Raw genomic sequence first — 19,695 nt, 5'->3', positions numbered from 1 at the left:
GAGCCTATCCTAGCTGCATTTGGGCGGAAGGTTGTGTACACCCTTAACAAGTCGTCACCTCATCGCAGGGCCAATACAGATAGACAACATTCACACTCACATTCTATTACTATAATTTCTGCTACAGCATACAATTACCTTTAATTTATATACAGTATGTATGTTGTTTACATAACAGTAACACATTTTAATGAAGGTTGAAAGAATGAAATCATTTGCTGACAGTTTGGTCCCCCAAAATCCTGTCTGCGCCACGGTGCATTACACACTTAGCAGGAAACAACAAAAACATAAAAAACGATGGAGGAGAGAGAGATGGCCATTATTCTGACTTTGTGGCAGCTAAAGATAACAACATTAGGGTTTGTTGTACACTCTGTTCTGATGACAATTTGTAACTAATAAAGGAACTTATAATCTAATTTAGTTACTTTTAAAACAATCTGTAAACCAACAAAGTTAATTTTAAAATGAGTACCGTATTTTTCGGACTATAAGTCGCATTTTTTTTCATAGTTTGGCCAGGGGTGCGACTTATACTCAGGAGCGACTTATGTGTGAAATTATTAACACATTACCGTAAAATATCAAATAATATTATTTAGCTCATTCACGTAAGAGACTAGACGTATAAGATTTGATGGGATTTAGCGATTAGGAGTGACAGATTGTTTGGTAAACGTATAGCATGTTCTATATGTTATAGTTGTTTGAATGACTCTTACCATAATATGTTACGTTAACATACCAGGCACCTTCACAGTTGGTTATTTATGCGTCATATAACGTACACTTATTCAGCCTGTTGTTCACTATTCTTTATTTTAAATTGCCTTTCAAATGTCTATTCTTGGTGTTGGGTTTTATCAAATAAATTTCCACCAAAAATGCGACTTAAAAAATAGTTTTTCCTTTTTTATTATGCATTTTCGGCAGGTGCGATTTATACTCCGAAAAATACAGTAATCAGATTACTTTTTCTAAGTAACTGTGGCAACACTGATCATTAGTCAATGAAAATTGTGTTTTGGAAGAGAATTGCAACAGGGTTGCATCATAACATAGCCTTAAAGGGGAACCGCACTTTTTTTTAAATTCATTGACAAGCTTTATTTTAGAAAAGAAAACCTACGTCTTTCTTTTTTTAAATACATTCTAACTCATAATGTACGGCAAGTAAAAGGTGACGAACAAAGCAGCTAATATTAGCTGTATATCAGAAGGCTGTGGCTATAGACCGAGAACTTGGTGAACTTTGACATTCAACTTAGACCCGGAGATCGTGAGAAAGACATAAAAAGACGCTAGTGTGTGTCCAGTTTTCTTTTTTTTCCCTGCGTGAGGATTATGATACATTTTTCACCTTAAACGTGAAGGTATACATATCTCATCAGTCTTTGTAAACGCAGATATTATTTTATTATGTTCATAGTTTGTATTTATTGTGTAATAGCACTTGGCAATACTGCTACTTGCTGGATCTGCTTTTCGCCAGAGGTGGGTATAACGCACTCTCTTTACTCCGTCACATTTACTTAAGTAACTTTTGGATAAATTGTACCTGTCAGAGTAGTTTTAATGCAATATACTTTCCAGTTTTATTTAAATACTTTTTTGAAGAAGAAATGCTATTTTTAAGCCTTTACATTGTGTTTCATCCCGATCGTTACATTTGTCAACATGCCTGGTACATTTGTCAACATGCCTGGTACATTTGTCAACATGCCTGGTACATTTGTCAACATGCCTGGTACATTTGTCAACATTCCTGGTACAGTGCCTTGTTGGTACGGTAACATGACTGTGTTTCACCAATTTAACATAAGCAGTATTGATGTTTGACTCCATTCTACCGATCATCCGCAGCCTGGCATATTACATTATTTGCAGGCAATGAGGAATAAGCCAGTAGTGCGATCCCACTTAATGCTTGTTTTGGCATAAAAAGTTACAGTTTATGCCAAACATGCACAAAGTACAGCTATCATAGCCAAAATAGGTCAATAATTTTAAAGTAAATGATAAAATAGAAACTTACTTGTTTCACACGTATCAAAAATGTTCCCAAAGAAGACACTTTAATTGCGTGACATGGCGCCAGCCCATCCCGGCTGTGTTAGAGAAGTAGTGAACAGAAACCTCTTTAAAGACGCATTTTGACACAAAAATTGTTTGCTGCTAGCGGGGTGTATAAAATAGTCAGGATGTGTCATCGATACAAAGGATTATGGGTATTTGTTGTGTTGCGTTTATGTTGTGTTACTGGGAAGATGTTCTCCCGAAATGTGTTTGTCAATCTTGTTTGGTGTGGCTTCACAGCGTGGCGCATATTACTAAGAGTGTTAAAATTGTTTATATCACAACCATTAGTGTACTCTGTGTCACCCAGTATGCCTTGCAGTCGCGTGCGGGTTGCTGCGGAAGCCACACAGAATATGTTGCTGGACTGACAAGCAGATCGTACATACTGTAGAAGGCGACATAGCCAATGGTGTCATAGCACGCCCTAATACTTATTATCTGGGTGACTGCCGGCAGTCATTCTAGAGAATGTTTGCGTCTCCTATTGTCTTCTTCGCTTTTTGACACGGGTCTTAAATGGCTCTTTGAATGGTAAAGGATACTGATCCCAGAACCATATATATCAAATATTTCTGAATGGTTCAACCGCCACCCGCCCGAATCTAATTAAAATCAATTTTTTCGTCATGTCACCCGCTCGACTCGCGGTTTATCCGCGGACTCCGCGGATGAGACCGCAAACCGCGCATCTCTAGTACACACACAATGCATATATAAATGTATAAATTATGTATACAAATACAACATTTTTCCTTAGTCAGTACCAACAATAATAATTAGTGGTAGATTACATATGACTTCAAGACAGCATCTCATTCATTCAATTAACCACAACATTATAAACACTTCGATTAGTGATGTAAGATAGTGATGTGCGATACCGCTGATTTTCTTTTTCTTATCTGATAGAGTAAAGTTCAGGCTGGTGTCAACAATACCGATCAAATACCTTGTGCAAATATACCTAATGTGTCTAGTCCAATTATTAGTATTTCAAGTGATGCTGCTCCTAGGGAATCATCTTCAAATGATGCCGTTATTTTGCACTGAATGTGTTACCTATATTTAACTTTAAAAAATACACTAGCTGTATTGTAAAACGGAGCAACTCCTTTTTTTGACAGTAATTGTTTTGCTTGTGCATTACGTACTTACCTAGGGGGAAGAAAAAGTAGTTCTCACCAAACATGTTTAATTTAGACAAGATCTTTATGATTTAGTCAATTTACACTGTTCTTGATAATTATATACATTATCTGAAATAATTAAAGTATGAAAAGTATCGATATGTTGATTTGACAATTTCTATTAGACCACTAAGATCTGGTATCGATATTTCAGTATCGATCCGCACATCACTAATGTAAGAATAAAAGGTCCAAGTACAACAATTTAGACAATATTATTGAAATGTAAACCAGCAATACAACTAATTGCATTTTTTGTGTTAACATTAAATAGTGAAATAGTTGACTAAAACATCTCTGATGATCCTAATAACTACAAGTTTTTTGTAAGCACCTTAAACACATTATCAACAACACCAAATAGCAGTGGAAAGCTGTAGTTATCTGTTATATTCGGAACTTGAAAGTTACTAGCACTAATATCAGCATGTAGCATTCTCATCTACTGTATATACATTACCACATAGCTAAACAAGCTGAAAGGACCACAACCGCCCTTTAGTGTACGATAGGCACACTACGTATGGCCATCAGTCACATTAGAGATAAGAGCATGGAAAAAAAAACTTCACATGTAGCTGAATTATTTAACAAATAAGACGAACTTAGTGCATAGTAACGCATTTGTTGTAAATAGGGACATGATTTCAGACAAGGCAGCAGAAATCTTTAATGATTACGTTCATTCTAGTAAAAATAACATTTACCTTATATCTTGTGCTGTCATCTGTGTCAGTAAAACTATTTACATTTCAGCCTACAAGAATTTCACTTCCAACGATAAAAAATGTTGGCGTAAATTGTATATGATTTTTATGTCTTACACACACCAACTACGGTTGTAGTCCAAGAACCAATAAAAAATAGCAATTAATTAAGTTGAATGAAGTTACTTGTAATTTACTCAATTCTAGAGTACATTTTTTTACAGAATGCTGACTTACTCAAGTAATTATGTAGATAACTACTTTTACCTGAGTCATAATACTCTAAAGTAATGTTACTCTTGCTTGAATATAATTTGTGGGTAGCCTAACCACCTCTACTTATCACTCCATGTCCAAAACATGTAACTCACTCTCTGTATATTCATGCACAAAAATTTAAGCTTCTGGATTATCATTTGTCCCAAAATAGTCCTCGCTGGCTCTCATGAAGTCTGCCATGATTAGTAGGGGAGGTGGAAATCTTTGAGCACCTCACGGTTAGACTACGATTACAATTCAGGAGCTAAGATTCAATTAAACATTGATTATTTATGCATCTTTAATTATGTATATTGATGCCATCTCTTTTCGTTTCACTATATAAGCGTTTATCACTTGCAACGTTAAAAACAGTGCATTTGTAATAAGAAACAGTCAAATTAATTCCCACATTATTGAAATTAATGAAAATGTGGAACACAGGTGCCCCATAACAAAAGAGCTGGTGGGATCTCTCGGTGAGGTGGCTTGCTGCAATCAGCCACATTTTAGAACTGTCTGCATTAATTTATTTACAATAAATAAATTGACCATCGATTTGTGACGTTTATTAATCGATTTTATAATCGTCCAAGTCTGAATTGCAAAACATCTAAAAATCGATTATTTCCCCCACCTCTAGCTAGTAGTAGTTGTTGTTAAAGGAAATGGTGAACATTATGATATGTCTGTGAATTTAATGCATAGTCGTATGCATTAAAAAAAAGGATTGTGAATAATTCCCAAAAAGTGAAGTCCCTCTTTAATAGAGATCAAATATATTCAGTATAATACATTGCCATCTCACACCACCACTCCTGAAAAAAATGGAATTTGCACTTCTCTTGTGAAATTTGAATGTGTTGCATAAACCCATAATCAAGAGTCATGACGAGACATGATGTACGAAGAGCAAAGAAAGGAGAATTCAAAAAGACTCACGGTGTGGGGGTGGTGGACTCCCCCTCGCTCTCCTCAGCAGCACTGGTATAAAACTGTAACAGCTCATCTTTAATGGACACATCATGACGTAACTGGGATACCTAAAAAACATCAGATAAAGCTTGTTGGCTTGGACACAACAACTTGTTAATTAATGTCCTTGAATGTGAGAATGTTCTGAAAATGGTCACTTCAGTTTGAGGGAGGTATAGCTTAATCTCAGCATGTTAAGAATGACAAAAATGATGATTGCTGATAAAATTGGGTACTTTTGAACACACTCTCACCTCCTCTCGTATGTGCTCAACCTGCTCCTCCAGAAATTCATTCCTCTCGCTCAGTGCTTTGTTCTTCTTCAGCAATGACTGGCCGATGCGAGCAGCCAATTCCAAGTCACGCTCTTTCTACAGGAGACAAAAGTTACGTTCAAAATAGTCAAGAGGACACATTTTTTTTATTAATCCGAATTATACATTTCAAGAAAAATGAGGAAGAGACAATAACAATACAATCTTAACATTTTAAACAGAGATGGCAATTAAATGCTATTATGTGTTTATTGATGACAAACAGTTAATTGCTGTTACTCAACAGTCAGCTCAATTATTAACAACTCAATAGATAGATTACAAAAGTGTATGTAACACAAAGCAATAACGCTGATTACAATGTTAAAAGAAACCCTTTACTGTCATTTTTGTCTTGCTATAATTTAAGTTTGGTGCATTAAGCCATATTAATTGGTCTCCTACTTTACTTGGCATGATCACCACTGAACCGCTGAAGTGTATTTGTTTGATTTGCATTTCAGGAAGTCGCTCACCTCTTCCAGCAGTCGAGTGACGGCGTCAATGTCACTGTAGGTCTTTGTCATCTGTCCAACTCTATCAGCACAAAGCACTGCAGAGAAAATCAATTGAAAGATATCAATGCAAGATATCAACCCCATTTATTACAATCATAATCCTGCTCACGCAGCAGCTGCTCCTAAATGTATGTCCAGTGTTTCAGTCATTTCCAGTGTTTATTTGTGGCCTGCCACAATTGTGGATATCTGCCAGAGAGTAAGAAGACCTAGCAGGAGGGATCAGTGTTTAAAAGTTAGCTCGTATTTAGCGAGTATTCAGACCCCTCTAGATTGTATTTTTTTTTTTAAAACTTACTACCGACAAGTCTAGATACTTTTTCTGTTCTTATTGGACATGTTTTAAAACTTCAACATAGTGTTCTCAATAAGCAGCAGGTCCTACATCCTTCCTCAAAACTAAATATATTGTATTTATTAACATATTTGTTTTGCTTTTTATATGTATTACTCGGTTTTTACAGATGTTAGGGCCAACTGTGCAAATTTAAATGTGTGTGTGTCTGATTTCGATTTAGAACTTGAGAAAAACTAACATTTTTGCAGCAGATTTCTAAAAACACTAGCTTTTCTGCAGTAGGTCCTTAAAACAAAAGAACACTCCCGTTACATAGAGCAGTGTTTCTTAACCACCATTGTTGGCTGCGAGCGTCCTCTAGAGGCCTGCCAAAAATGTCTGTTTCTTAACCGTTGTCTGCATGGGCCGCAATGGTAGGTACTCAGTTGTACCTTTTCTACCACTTGTGGCAGTAGTGACAATCCAGAACAAAGTCTGGATCTAAAGTCATAGAGATGTTTCTTCAGCACAAAAAATATAACTAAGTGGTGAAGCTGTATTTTCATTTGCACTTTTAATTTTATTGACAGTTAAGTTTATAATCATATACATTATTATTTTAATAATTTTAGCACAACATAATTGTATGTAAATGTTCTTTGCATTAGTTATTTGTAAGTCCCCTTCTTATGCAGTATACTTGGTTAGTTCTCTTTTTTTTTTATTAACCTGACCTAAATCTAAGGTTTGTGTCAAATAATAATCTTTGTGATTAATACATGGTTAGATATGATTATTGATTACAATTAAAATCAAGAGTATGATTATTAATTCAGTGTTAATGTTTGAGTGTGCATGAGTAATGGAAAAGTTAGGACCTGACCGCAAAAAGGTTCAAAACCCTAGGCATAGAGTATCTCGGAGCAGTGTAAACTTATCTTTTGTGTTTTAATTTTGCAATCAGGTGAAGTAAAGCTTTTAAGCCATGACAGATCATTGCATTAAAATGTTAACGTCCTGAGAGTCAGCGTCCTCTGCAGTGGACAATTGGGATACTGTATTCCTAACGGCTATTTTTTTGCCACTGTGTGTTACTCTGACATAATAATAAACCAAAAACAAATGTCCACTATAGAGGATACTGTATCTCAGATATGTACAAAATAAGAATAATAGATAGGATAGGATAGCAAGGGGAAGTCTAACCCCTCTGCTTTTAGCGTTCTGGAAATGTGGGCCCCAAAACATCTGAGTTGAATAGCCGTGTTATAACAAATCTTCTGATCAAGGTTTGATGACACTAAGATAATAAATTACTTACAGTCATACAATTACTGTTACTATTCTTAGACTATAAGCTGTAAGTACCCCAGCACCTTAACAACTGTTAAGATGAGATAATAATTTCTAAATGCAAAAGTATGTTTTTTTGTGAGTGACTCAGCTTTGGTTGGCCCTTATCTGTGGTGAGAAGGTGTGTGCCGTCCTGTCTTGGAGGTATAATACCAAGCATATCATGCATCGCACGGCGCCAGGAGACACACACCCATGACACACTACTATTTAAATGATAAAACTTTAAAGCAGAGGTCGGCAACCTTTACCACCCAAAGAGCCATTTTGACCCGTTTCACAAAATAAAGAAAACAATGGGAGCCACAAAACTCTTTGGAAATTTAAAATGAAATAACACTGCATACAGTTGTTTTTTTTGCTTTGTGCTAGTAATCAGGAGTCTCAGACTCGCGGCACGCACCTTAATATGAAAATTTAATGTTAGTGCAGCCCGCAAGTTTTGAATTAATGCCGATTTCCAACATCACACTTGCCATCTCTCCCAAATTTTCCAGGAGAATCCCGTTTTTCAGAGCAATTATTCTCGCGAATGTCTGCTGATTTTCGTCCTTTGACATTATAACACCGTGCTATGAAGGTGCTGCCTTTACCGCACTCTATATCATGTATAAATATCCAGCACTGCCCAGCCACAACTTTAACACTCTTACTAATATGCGCCACACTGTGAACCCACACCAAACAAAAATGACAAACACATTTCTGGAGAACATCCTCACTGTAACACAACATAAATACAACAGAACAAATACCCGGATTCCCATGCCTCCCTAACTCTTCCAGGCTACATTATACACCTCCGTTAGCACTGGATCCCCGCCCCACCCCCTCCGTGCGTCGGTGGAGGTAAGCGGGGTTAGGGAGGGGCGGTGTTTTGTTCTAGCGGGGGTGTATAATGTAGTCCGGAAGAGTTAGGGAAGCATGGGCTTCTGGGTATTTGTTCTGTTGTGTTAATGTTGTGTTACAATGCGGATATTCTCCCAAAATGTGTTTGTCATTCTTGTTTGGTGTGGTTTCACAGTTTTGCACATATAAGTAAGAGAGTTAAAGTTGTTTATATCACAACTCTCAGTGTAACCTGTATGGCTGTTGACTAACTATGCCTTACAGTCACTGTCGTGTATCAACAGAGGCTGCATACTACATGTGACCGGCTGGCACGCAGATAACGTTGTGTAAAAGCGGGCGCGACGACAAGTTTAAGAGGACTGTAAAAGCTTTGCAATCAGGGCACGCCCTCTATATTATCTACTAGGTGAAAATCGAAGAATGTCGGCCCCGGGTGATTTCTGAGAGAAGCATTAAACTCCGGAAATCTCTCTGGATAATCGGGGGGTCAAAAAATATATGCAGCTGAGCCACATTAGAGTGATCAAAGAGCCGAATGCGGCTCTGGAGCCGCGGGTTGCCGACCCCTGCTTTAAAGGAACAACCAGTATACAGCACACTATGAAGCCTGTATACCGGGTTACAAGGGACAATGTAGAGGACCATCTTGAATGCAAAACAGAACTGGACAATGCAAACAACACATTTCCCTATGTGTATGTGGGTCTTTGCTGTTGAAAAGTTGGCGGTTTAACTTGGAAAACAAACAAACAAAAAAACTTCCTAATAAAATATACAGAAATTATACTTTGCCTACTAATAGTCCATTAAGCACACACACGCGAATAAGAGAGCAAACATGTTTTGTTACGGCAACATATCTAAGTAGGTGAAAGTCTATAATATGTCTATAAATGATTATGCAGAGCCTAGACAAGAATAAATAATGGTAATGAAATGGTCGACAAAAACAAATATCTGAAACCTGGGAGATGAAAAATAAACCTCCAGCATATTTTTAAATGTCCACAGTTGCTTACTTTAATAAAAAAAAAAATCAAAAATAAATAGCAAATACATTTCTTGTAGTAAACACAGGAGGTGCACAGGTCAATGAAGGCACTTCCTCAATTGCTTAACTCTATAGTAATAAATACAAAGTGATGTGTTTTCTTGGGGTTTACACATAAAATATTGTCACCTATCGTTTTACCTCTTATGCAAGACATGGGATACAGAAAAGTGGGGGTCATACATTTAGTTGAGTCTAAAAAAAAGGTGCTATCAAAACCTGTTTTGTATTTCTTTTTACAAACTGCTTCGGAATGAGGAGCTAGTTCAGTTTGGCCGAATAACCTTGGTAGTGCGAAGCAGACAATAGTATGAAGGTTTAAGGAAAACAAACACCGTGACAACAAACAATAGCGCACAAAGTCCCATGCACAAATAATAAAATCTATTTACGGTGACAAAGTTCAAGTTCCTTATTGACCAATGTTGATATTCATCTTCATTACGATGTCCTATAAAACAGATATGTATTTAATCCACAATACTTTTTGAGAAACAAACTGTAATTGTAGTGTGAGCAATTCAAATTCCTCACTATCACTTGCACATAGCAAACAAATCATATTTTAAAAAGTAAAAATCACTTTAAAAAGCAAACCTTGGGAAATAACTTCTTGCTCTTCATCCATTTCTGCTTCCTCTACTTCTTCTTGCTCTTTCTGGCTACCATAGTCTACCTCATCATTTTGTTCTTCTTGTCCCATGCTTCCAGGGTGATAAACAAATTCTGTATCCTCCTCATGCTGCCACTCAGGTTCACCATCAGAACCAAAACATGGGAGACGTTCCATCTTCCACCCTGGTGCAGAGACTATCTTCTGACCCGCGACAGTGGTAGGTGCAACACCATGGCAACTACCTGTTCTGCAGCCATTCTGCTTGATATACAAACAAGTGTGGCCGGTGTGAAAATCCACAACAACCTCTGTTAGCCCCACAAAAAGTACTTTTATTTCTGAAAAAGTGCTCAGTAGGACTCTCAGAGTCCCCCATGATGCATGACTGGAAAAGCCAATCCATAAAGTCCAAAATAATGTCTGCTGTGAGAGCCTCTCAGCAAGTCTAATGTAACCTATGTTGTGTGTGTGTGTGCCAGACAATCAGACTCCTCCTCCTCTCCTCTGTTATTGGTCAGCCATTGGCCATGTCCCTTTGAGGTTAAACAAATAAGCAAGCACCCATATATATTTAAAGTGTATATTTTCCTACCAATAGCACATTTAAGAATAGTTGAAAAGGTCATAAACACTGTGACACTGGCACATAAATCCTGTGACAAGAGTAAAGGCTTGTCCTTACCTAACCCCCCTAAAGTTAAAGTACAGTGGTACGATCGTGTTCTGCCTCTCTAGTGACAATAGTGCAAAGCCAACAATAACAGACATGCACCTGTTCCCAGGGTGGGGCCCATACATATGCACGTTTAGTGGTTCATGTTTTTCTAAATGTTAAACCCTATACTGTACTCCATAGATGAATGTGGGAGCTCAACTTTCTGCTCATTAGTGTTTGCCCTTGTTAATTACTTGCATTGCTCCATAGAAACCAACTGCAGCTTAGTGAGGGCGTCCACGCTTGAGTAACTCCACTCAATAGTCTAATAGATGCTTTGGTGCGGCCAACAATAGAGAGCTGCGCAAACTTTGCACAGTGATTCACCTCACCATTTCTCTTTCTGGTCACGTTCACTGTTTTTCTTTGCAATACTTAAACTGCTTCAGACCAAACTATCATCAATGTATATACAGAAAGTAAGATTGTTTGCTAGTTATTCTGGTCATTCAGTAGCCACTTCATGATTAATATCTGCTATACTGCATTGTACTCCAAAAAGGAAACTTCATACTTGAAATCAAATGTAATGTGTTCACTAGGGCTGCACAAAACAAAAGTGCAACCTCGATTCACTCAAACAGACAAGACAAGAGCTGTTAGCATCATGCGCATATATGCAGGCACAAAAACATGTTTTTAGAAGTTTAAATTAGTGACGGGCGATATGGCCAAATGTACATTTCCCCATATATTATTTGGCATGTAATTGATAATAGAAACATTTCAAAACAGGTTACAAAGGCTCCTAGTTTGGTATGCGGTGACAGATTGCAGCATTTCAGGTTGCATTATTTTCTCCAAACTATTATTATTTCTACTTGTTAATGTACTGCCAATAGCTAGTTGTTTTCTGTTGTAACATGGTTATATCTATACTGCTGTTCAAATTAGTTTTGGGCGATAATACAAATTTGGGTATCTATGGGCTATTCAACACATTGGTTTTGGGAGCCACATTTCCAGAACGCCTGTCGATCATGAGATCGACAGGCAGATCGGTGCGGCGTCCCCAGTAATGCGGACGTTGTACCGATCCGTGGTGGTGAAGAAGGAGCTGAGCCGGAAGGCAAAGCTCTCAATTTACCGGTTGATCTACGTTCCCATCCTCACCTATGGTCATGAGCTTTGGGTCATGACCGAAAGGATAAGATCATGGGTACAAGCGGCCGAAATGAGTTTCCTCCGCCATGTGGCGGGGCTCTCCCTTAGAGATAGGGTGAGAAGCTGTGTCATCCGGGAGGAGCTCAAAGTAAAGCCGCTGCTCCTCCACATCGAGAGGAGCCAGATGAGGTTGTTCGGGCATCTGGTCAGGATGCCACCCGAACGCCTCCCTAGGGAGGTGTTTAGGGCATGTCTAACCGGTAGGAGGCCACGGGGAAGACCCAGGACACGTTGGGAAGACTATGTCTCCCGGCTGGCCTGGGAACGCCTCGGGATCCCCCGGGAATAGCTAGACGAAGTGGCTGAGGACAGGGAAGTCTGGGCTTCCCTGCTTAGGCTGCTGCCCCCGCGGCCCGACCTCGGATAAGCGGAAGAAGATGAATGGGATAGATTTCCAGAACGCTAAGCACCGGAGGGCAGAATTCTCCCTTCAGTATTAATTTTATTTTTTATGTTACCGGGAAGCGGGCTTCACGGTGGCAGAGGGGTTAGTGCGTCTGCCTCACAATACAAAGTTCCTGCAGTCCTGGGTTCAAATCCAGGCTCGGGATCTTTCTGTGTGGAGTTTGCATGTTCTCCCCGTGAATGCGTGGGTTCCCTCCGGGTACTCCGGCTTCCTCCCACTTCCAAAGACATGCACCTGGGAATAGGTTGATTGGCAACACTAAATTGGCCCTAGTGTGTGAATGTGAGTGTGAATGTTGTCTGTCTATCTGTGTTGGCCCTGCGATGAGGTGGCGACTTGTCCAGGGTGTACCCCGCCTTCCGCCCGATTGTAGCTGAGATAGGCGCCAGCGCCCCCCGCGACCCCGAAAGGGAATAAGCGGTAGGAAATGGATGGATGGATGTTACCGGGAAGCAGCGTCCTATATAGTAGACATTTGATTTTTGTCTGTTTATATTGTAAGAGTTACAGGAGCGCTGTGTTATTTTTAAGGAGAAAAAAGATAGTCACAAATGATCTCCATGACAGCACTCTACTGTGTTTAAAAAATGTGAGTGAGTCTCTCACAAGTTTTATGAACTGAACTCGAGGGCCACCAGTTGAATAGCCCAAATGATGTAAAAGAGAGCACCTAAAATAGAACCTTGAGGAACACTACTCGTGTAACTAAAGAAGTTTAACAAATTAAAGCAGCAAGAGCCCTATAATGTTTTTAGTAATTTTCTGCAAAAATGTTTGTCTCCAAAATTTTGAACTGAACTCGGGGGAACAATATCCTTCTCGTGCCAAATTTGATTTTGATGTTTAGCTAGTTCATGTCTTCCAGAGATAATAGTCCTTGTAACTTAGTTTATTTGCTGCCATGGAGGCGAGTATTGCTGACTTAGAAGCGGTCCTGGGAGACAGATATATTGTAAATACAAATGTATATACAGTATATACTCACATTCACACAATACACATAACTCACATACACACAATTTTTCATACATACATACATACATATATACTTGCACACAGATACCTACGCTCCCACATACATATACAAATACAGGACATACCTACACACTGAAGGTACATACATCCACACACACATTCATTGTACAAACATACATATACACATTCTGCACATATACATGCACATACTGTATGCATACATAAAGTCACACATATAATCACGTTTCATCAAATATATATATTAAAATTGTTCAGCAAGGGAAAACTGGATATCACACAGCACACTGACATAGCTTAACCTATAGGTACTACAACAATCTAAAAGGTTAATACAGTTTGCTTCTCTTTCTTCCCCTCCATTTATCTGCTTTCTTTTGTATTTCAAGTTTTTGTTAAATATATGTATTTTTACATCTAAAACAATTGTATTGTTGATAATAGTAATAATTGTTATTATTCATTATCAATAGTACTGTTTATATTGTTTTTGTATTGCTCCCTTTGTAGTGTAATAATGTTAATTGTCATTTCTGTGTTAATATTTACTTCACAAACTGCTTCTTTGCTATCAATTTTCATATTATATTTGTACATATAATATTTGCTGATGCTGTTTTGTTGTTGTGGTTGTTGTTTGTTGTTGTTGCCTCTCTGTCTTATCCACCTCTTGTTCCCGCAATTTTCCACTCTGTCTTCCTTTTTTTCCTGCGCCAAATAATACTATAAATCCATTTAATAAATACAAATAAAGCAACAAGAGAAGTATCCCACACTTCTCTTTCGTGAAGTAAATGTGTACAGCCAATATAGGCATCTACATCAACAATGTGATTTGCCTGAGTAGCCGGACAGGACAAAAAAAAAGAATGTGGTTTTGCACTACCGAGAACAGTTCAGTGCTTGTCGCTGTCAAATTCATGGGAAACATTTCATGATCAGCATGCATTATCACAGTATAAATGGTAAATAGGTTATACTTGTATGGCGTTTTTTTTTACCTTCAAGGTACTCAAAGCGCTTTGACACTATTTCCACAATCACCCATTCACACACTGGTGGTGGGAGCTGCCATGCAAGGCCCTAACCACAATCCATCAAAAGCAAGGGTGAAATGTCTTGCTCAAGGACACGACCGACGTGATTAGGACGGCGAAGGCAGGGGATCGAACCAGGAACCCTCAAGTTGCTGGCACGGCCGCTCTACCAACCGAGCCACGCCATCCCAATATAACTAGGGTTTTATTATTGTCGTGCCAAAGTTATATAATTTATATCCTCTATATTGTGTAACCTTGGTTTGCATTTAAAAACATTGCAGCTGAGATAGGCTCCAGCATCCCCCGCGATCCCAAAAGGGACAAGCGGTAGAAAATGGATGAATGGAAGGATATGCATTCTCCACATCTCTCAGTTCAATCAGTCCAGGCATTATAGTAGGCATCCAACAGTTGGTGAGTTGCTAATGAGCAGAGTACAAATCATAGGCCTAAATATAAGCCAACCTACTTTCACATCTCACACTTTGGATATCTCAGAATAACAGCAAACCAGCTGCTTTCTATTCCTGTCTGCGTTCCAGTTACGGAAAAGCACATTATTTCATCATTTTCATCATTATCACATTAACATAGCAAATGTTTAGCTTCTTATAAAGACTTGATTGCTTGATACTTTTATTAGTAGATTGCACAGTTCAGTACATATTCCGTACAATTGACCACTAAATGGTAACACCCAAATAAGTTTTTCAACTTGTTTAAGTCGGGGTCCACGTTAATTAATTCATTAAAGACCATTAAAAATCTCCAAAAAGCAACATAACCAGATAAGTCCCAAATCTTTTGTGCTTCTCAGCCTCTTGTTTGGTGCTGGTGGCCCCAGCAGAGTAATATTGTGCAGCTCATATGCCTTCTCAAGTGGTTATGTAACACGTTTTATCATCACTGGCAGATGTGAACTTGTCAACAGAATTCTCTCTTCTTGCTGATGTTACTTCTCATTGCCTTAAAAAACACAATATTATTTTTAAATACACAAGTAAACATCAATTATACATAAATAAATCAGTGTTCCTGATAAAAGGAGGAGGCGAGGCAGACCGACGACCATAGAGCCAGATGCAGAACTGACATGAGGATAACAAACTGACTGCCGCTATTACCTTTCCTAATTCACACACGTCACATGACTAGGAACAGTCAACCATGCACGGGGCTCAGCTGTTTGCATCAATTTGTGTTGCAGGTTAAAAACAATAAAACACATACATTTTGTCAAGTCTTTATGCCAATGCTGCCAATAAAGTGTATTCATTTACATGTAAAAATATATAAGCACACAATGACTCAGCTGCCACACAGCATTTATTAAGAAAACCAACTACCCGGTAAGATTAACAACCAAGAAAGAAAAAAGTGTTGACATGACATCAAGTCAGTTTAGGATGTATATAAAAGTTGTAATAACAATCAATGTACACCAATCATGCTCTAATCTTTGCATGCACTGTCATGTGGTTATATATTAAAGCGCACATGTAAAGGTTACACTGAGGCCACCTCTTAATTCTCCCTCAGTGTGATCACTGAAAATAAATAACATTGCCATCTGGCGAGTATTTACTTTTGCTTTTGCACAGTATTGTCTCACCACCCGCACATTTCCAATAACCTGCTTGCAATTTGAGACGTCAACATACGACGCACAAGGTTGTCTTACCATCCGTACACTCCTCATAGTACCAGTCCAGCTCGTAGTAGTCTGCCTTCACAAACCTCTGACCCCGTCTCTTCATCCTCTCCAATGTATCTGACCACTCCAACGCCCCGGCATGACCCGCCGGCGCTCATTAGGTTCTTATGTTAGTAAATAGAAGATCCAGCTCTGCTATCCCAGGAACCTTTGCAGCTACTTGCTGGCACAGTGTCGTGCCCCCACGAAAGAGTCAGTCCAAATTTTATCTTCTGCCCTTTTTGGTCCCACGCTCGTTAGCATCTTATGTACGGTACTCCGTATTCTCTCTGGTGCCGTGCTGAAAACATCGTGTGTCACCAGTCGAAGGAACAAGATGACACTTTTGTCTTCCAATCTGACATTATTATAATTTGTCACTGTTTCAGCAATATTTGTTAGCATCCTTCATTCTTTGCCGATCAGTTTTCCTCAGTCCTAGGAGGTATGTCAGCTTCTTTTCGTTCCTCTATCCATCAATAGCTTCCTTTTGATGTATCTTCTAATCTGCATCCTGTCTTGTAATTAGGTAATAAGACTTCTCTACGGGGTTGGTCCCAGCAGTGCCAGCCTGCACGTGGACTAGTGCATCTCTAACAGTGCCTCAATAAATCCAAGGATGCAGAAATTGTGACAGAGCAGGCAGCAGCAGTCACGGGTTTTGCAGCAGAAATGATGACACAGTAGAGTGGGCGGAGCAAGAGAAGGCCGACAGCCACTGAGAGTTTGAGCGTCGCCGGCTTACTGCCACCCACTGATGCAACGTCATCAACCTCCCTCTCCCCTAACTTGTCCTTTTGAGTAGTTGCCATGGTAGCACGCTCAGCCTCCCAAGACCCCGTGGCTGAGCAGCGTGGAGTTGGAGGAGGTGACGTGCCCGACACACACGCATGCCCACACACACCCAGATCCACATCCACATCCACATCCACACACACACACACACACACACACACACACACACACACACACACACACACACACACACACACACACGCACGCACTGAATCAACTGATCGTATAATAATTGTACCAAAAAGAAAAGTACTGGAAAAACAACAGTTGGCTGATCCAGACAAAAGTAATGAGAATATGAAACCAATTCAATGTGCATTCACCTAAAAATCAGAATAAAGGCTTATACAGTTGTGGTCAAAAGTTTACATACACTTGTGAAGGACATAATGTCATGGCTGTCTTTGAGTTTTCAAACATTTTTCTAAAACTCTTTATATTTTTTGTGATAGAGTGATTGGAGCACATGCTGAAGAAATAACTCCATGTAAGAAAACAAACACATTTAGCTGAACTGCACTAATTTTGTCAAGAGGAGTGGTCAAAAATTCAACCCGAAGCTTTCCAGAAGGTTGTGGATAGCTACCAAAAGTGTTTTCTTGCAGTGAAACTTGCCAAGGGATATGTAACCAAAAATAAACATTGCTGTAAGTACACTTTTGACCCAGCAGATTTGGTCAAATTTTCAGTAGACCCATAATAAATTCATAAAAGAACCAAAACTCATGAATGTCTTTTGTGACCAACAAGTATGTGCTCCAATCACTCTATCACAAGAAAATAAGAGTTGTAGAAATTATTGGAAACTCAAAACAGCCATGACATTATGTTCTTTACAAGTGTATATAAACTTTTGACCACGACTGTACCTATCATTTTTAACATTTTAGGAAGACTGGCTAAAGTCAGTTTATACATCACATTAATTAATCTTAAAAATTAAGTTTGACTTTGATTCAAGCTTAAAGAGCAGAATTTATTTTGCAATGATTTTAGGTTGAATACGACACAAAACAACGCAATTTATTAGTTAATAAACGTGTGTAGGGATCTAACGATAAACGGTATTAATGATAACCGTAGTAATACTACCAACGGTTAGTAATAACCGTTCAAAACTAAAATGATCCAAAGGCGTGACTGATACCTGCACTTTGATAAACTCACGGACTGACTGGCGCCAGCTCGCTATCTTAAATGCTAACATGAAAACCAGAGATACCCCATTAAAGAACAACATACCCCAATCTAAGATAGCAAGGTAGCAAGAGTAACCCCCCTTTATAAAAAAGGAAGCAAATTCGAACCTGGTAACTACCAACCTGTTTCTATTCTCAGTTCCTTTTCGAAAGTAATAGAGAAAATAGTTTATGAACAGGTTGACAGATACCTTGCTAATAATAAACTAATGTACAAATTCCAATCCGGCTCCAGAACTAACCACTCCACTGACACATGCCTTCTCTATCTGATTGACCACATCAAACATGAGGTGGACGCGGGCAGATACTGCGGCATGGTCATGCTAGACATTCAGAAGGCCTTCGACACCGTTAACCACGCTATACTGTTGGATAAGCTCCGAGCAATTGGATTCGACGAAACCTCATCGAGCTGGATGCAATCTTACTTGGAGGGGAGGAAACAGGTGGTAGAGGTGAACGGCACCATGTTCCCTCCCCTCTCAGTAAGCTGCGGAGTCCCCCAAGGCAGTATACTAGGACCTTTACTGTTCCTAATATACATAAATGACATGCCATCAGCATGCGACTGTGAATTGTTCCTGTTTGCGGATGACTCGGCCCTGCTGGTATCCGGCAAGGACAAGTCACAGGTGGAACAAATCCTCAGTGCTGAACTCCTTAATATTTGCACCTGGCTCGCTGACAACAAGCTATCCATACACTTAGGTAAAACGGAATCCATCCTATTTGGGTCCCGTATCAAACTTAAGAAGGTCAATGACTTCACTATAAAAGTGGGTGACATTGTTATCACCAGGAAGGATGAGATCACCTACCTAGGTTCCATTCTAGAGGCTAATCTTTCCTGTGATAAAATGGCAACCAAGGTGATCAAAAAGGTCAAGCAGAGAACGAGATTCCTCCACAGAATCTCCTCTCTGGTCAACAAAAGCACCTTGAGGATTCTAGCGGGAACTCTCATTCAACCCTTCTTCAATTACGCTTGCACCTCCTGGTACCCCAGCACCTCCAAAACCCTCAAATCTAGACTCCAAACATCCCAGAATAAACTAGTCCGGTTACTTTTAGACCTCCACCCCAGATCACACCTCAATCCAACCCACTTCTCCAAAGTGGGCTGGCTCAGGGTGGAGGACAGAGTAAAACAACTTGCACTGAGCCTAGTCTATAAAATCCGCTACACCTCGATACCGAAGTACATGTCAAACTACTTCCTTAACATGAATGGCCGCCATAACCACAACACCAGGGGGAGCTCCACAAACCACGTTAAACCCAGATTCCGATCTAACAAAGGTCTTAACTCATTCTCTTTCTATGCCACATCAATGTGGAATGCACTCCCAACAGGTATAAAAGTAAGTGCATCTCTATCCTCCTTCAAAACCGCTCTAAAACAACACCTCCAGGCAACTTCAACACTTTACTAATACCCTCCTCCATTCACATCCCATCTCCCCGGATTATAAACAACTCAAATGTACTTCTTATGTA

The 19,695-nt window shown here is 39.2% G+C and overlaps 2 protein-coding genes across 5 annotated transcripts in view; both read right to left on the bottom strand.

The window, feature by feature from the left end:
* LOC133562270 (cholecystokinin-like) overlaps positions 1-19,695 on the bottom strand; it is a 292,686-nt gene that overhangs the window by 113,619 nt on the left and 159,372 nt on the right. The gene's annotated exons all lie outside the window — the stretch shown is intronic.
* trak1a (trafficking protein, kinesin binding 1a) overlaps positions 1-19,695 on the bottom strand; it is an 84,782-nt gene that overhangs the window by 22,366 nt on the left and 42,721 nt on the right. Inside the window, exons 1-4 of one of the 3 annotated variants that reach the window (XM_061916291.1) lie at positions 16,190-16,846; positions 6,000-6,076; positions 5,464-5,580; positions 5,177-5,277 (exon numbers count right to left, since the gene is read on the bottom strand). In XM_061916291.1, the coding sequence (XP_061772275.1) occupies positions 5,177-5,277; positions 5,464-5,580; positions 6,000-6,076; positions 16,190-16,265 (371 nt within the window). In that variant the 5' untranslated portion in view covers positions 16,266-16,846. Of the gene's footprint in view, positions 1-5,176; positions 5,278-5,463; positions 5,581-5,999; positions 6,077-10,171; positions 10,638-16,189; positions 16,847-19,695 lie in introns of those variants that run through there. The other 2 variants (XM_061916290.1, XM_061916289.1) reach the window with 2 other exon arrangements.

This window comes from Nerophis ophidion, linkage group LG11 (assembly GCF_033978795.1).
Source record: "Nerophis ophidion isolate RoL-2023_Sa linkage group LG11, RoL_Noph_v1.0, whole genome shotgun sequence".
NCBI lineage: Eukaryota > Metazoa > Chordata > Actinopteri > Syngnathiformes > Syngnathidae > Nerophis > Nerophis ophidion.
This window is presented reverse-complemented; position numbering and strand designations above follow the sequence as displayed.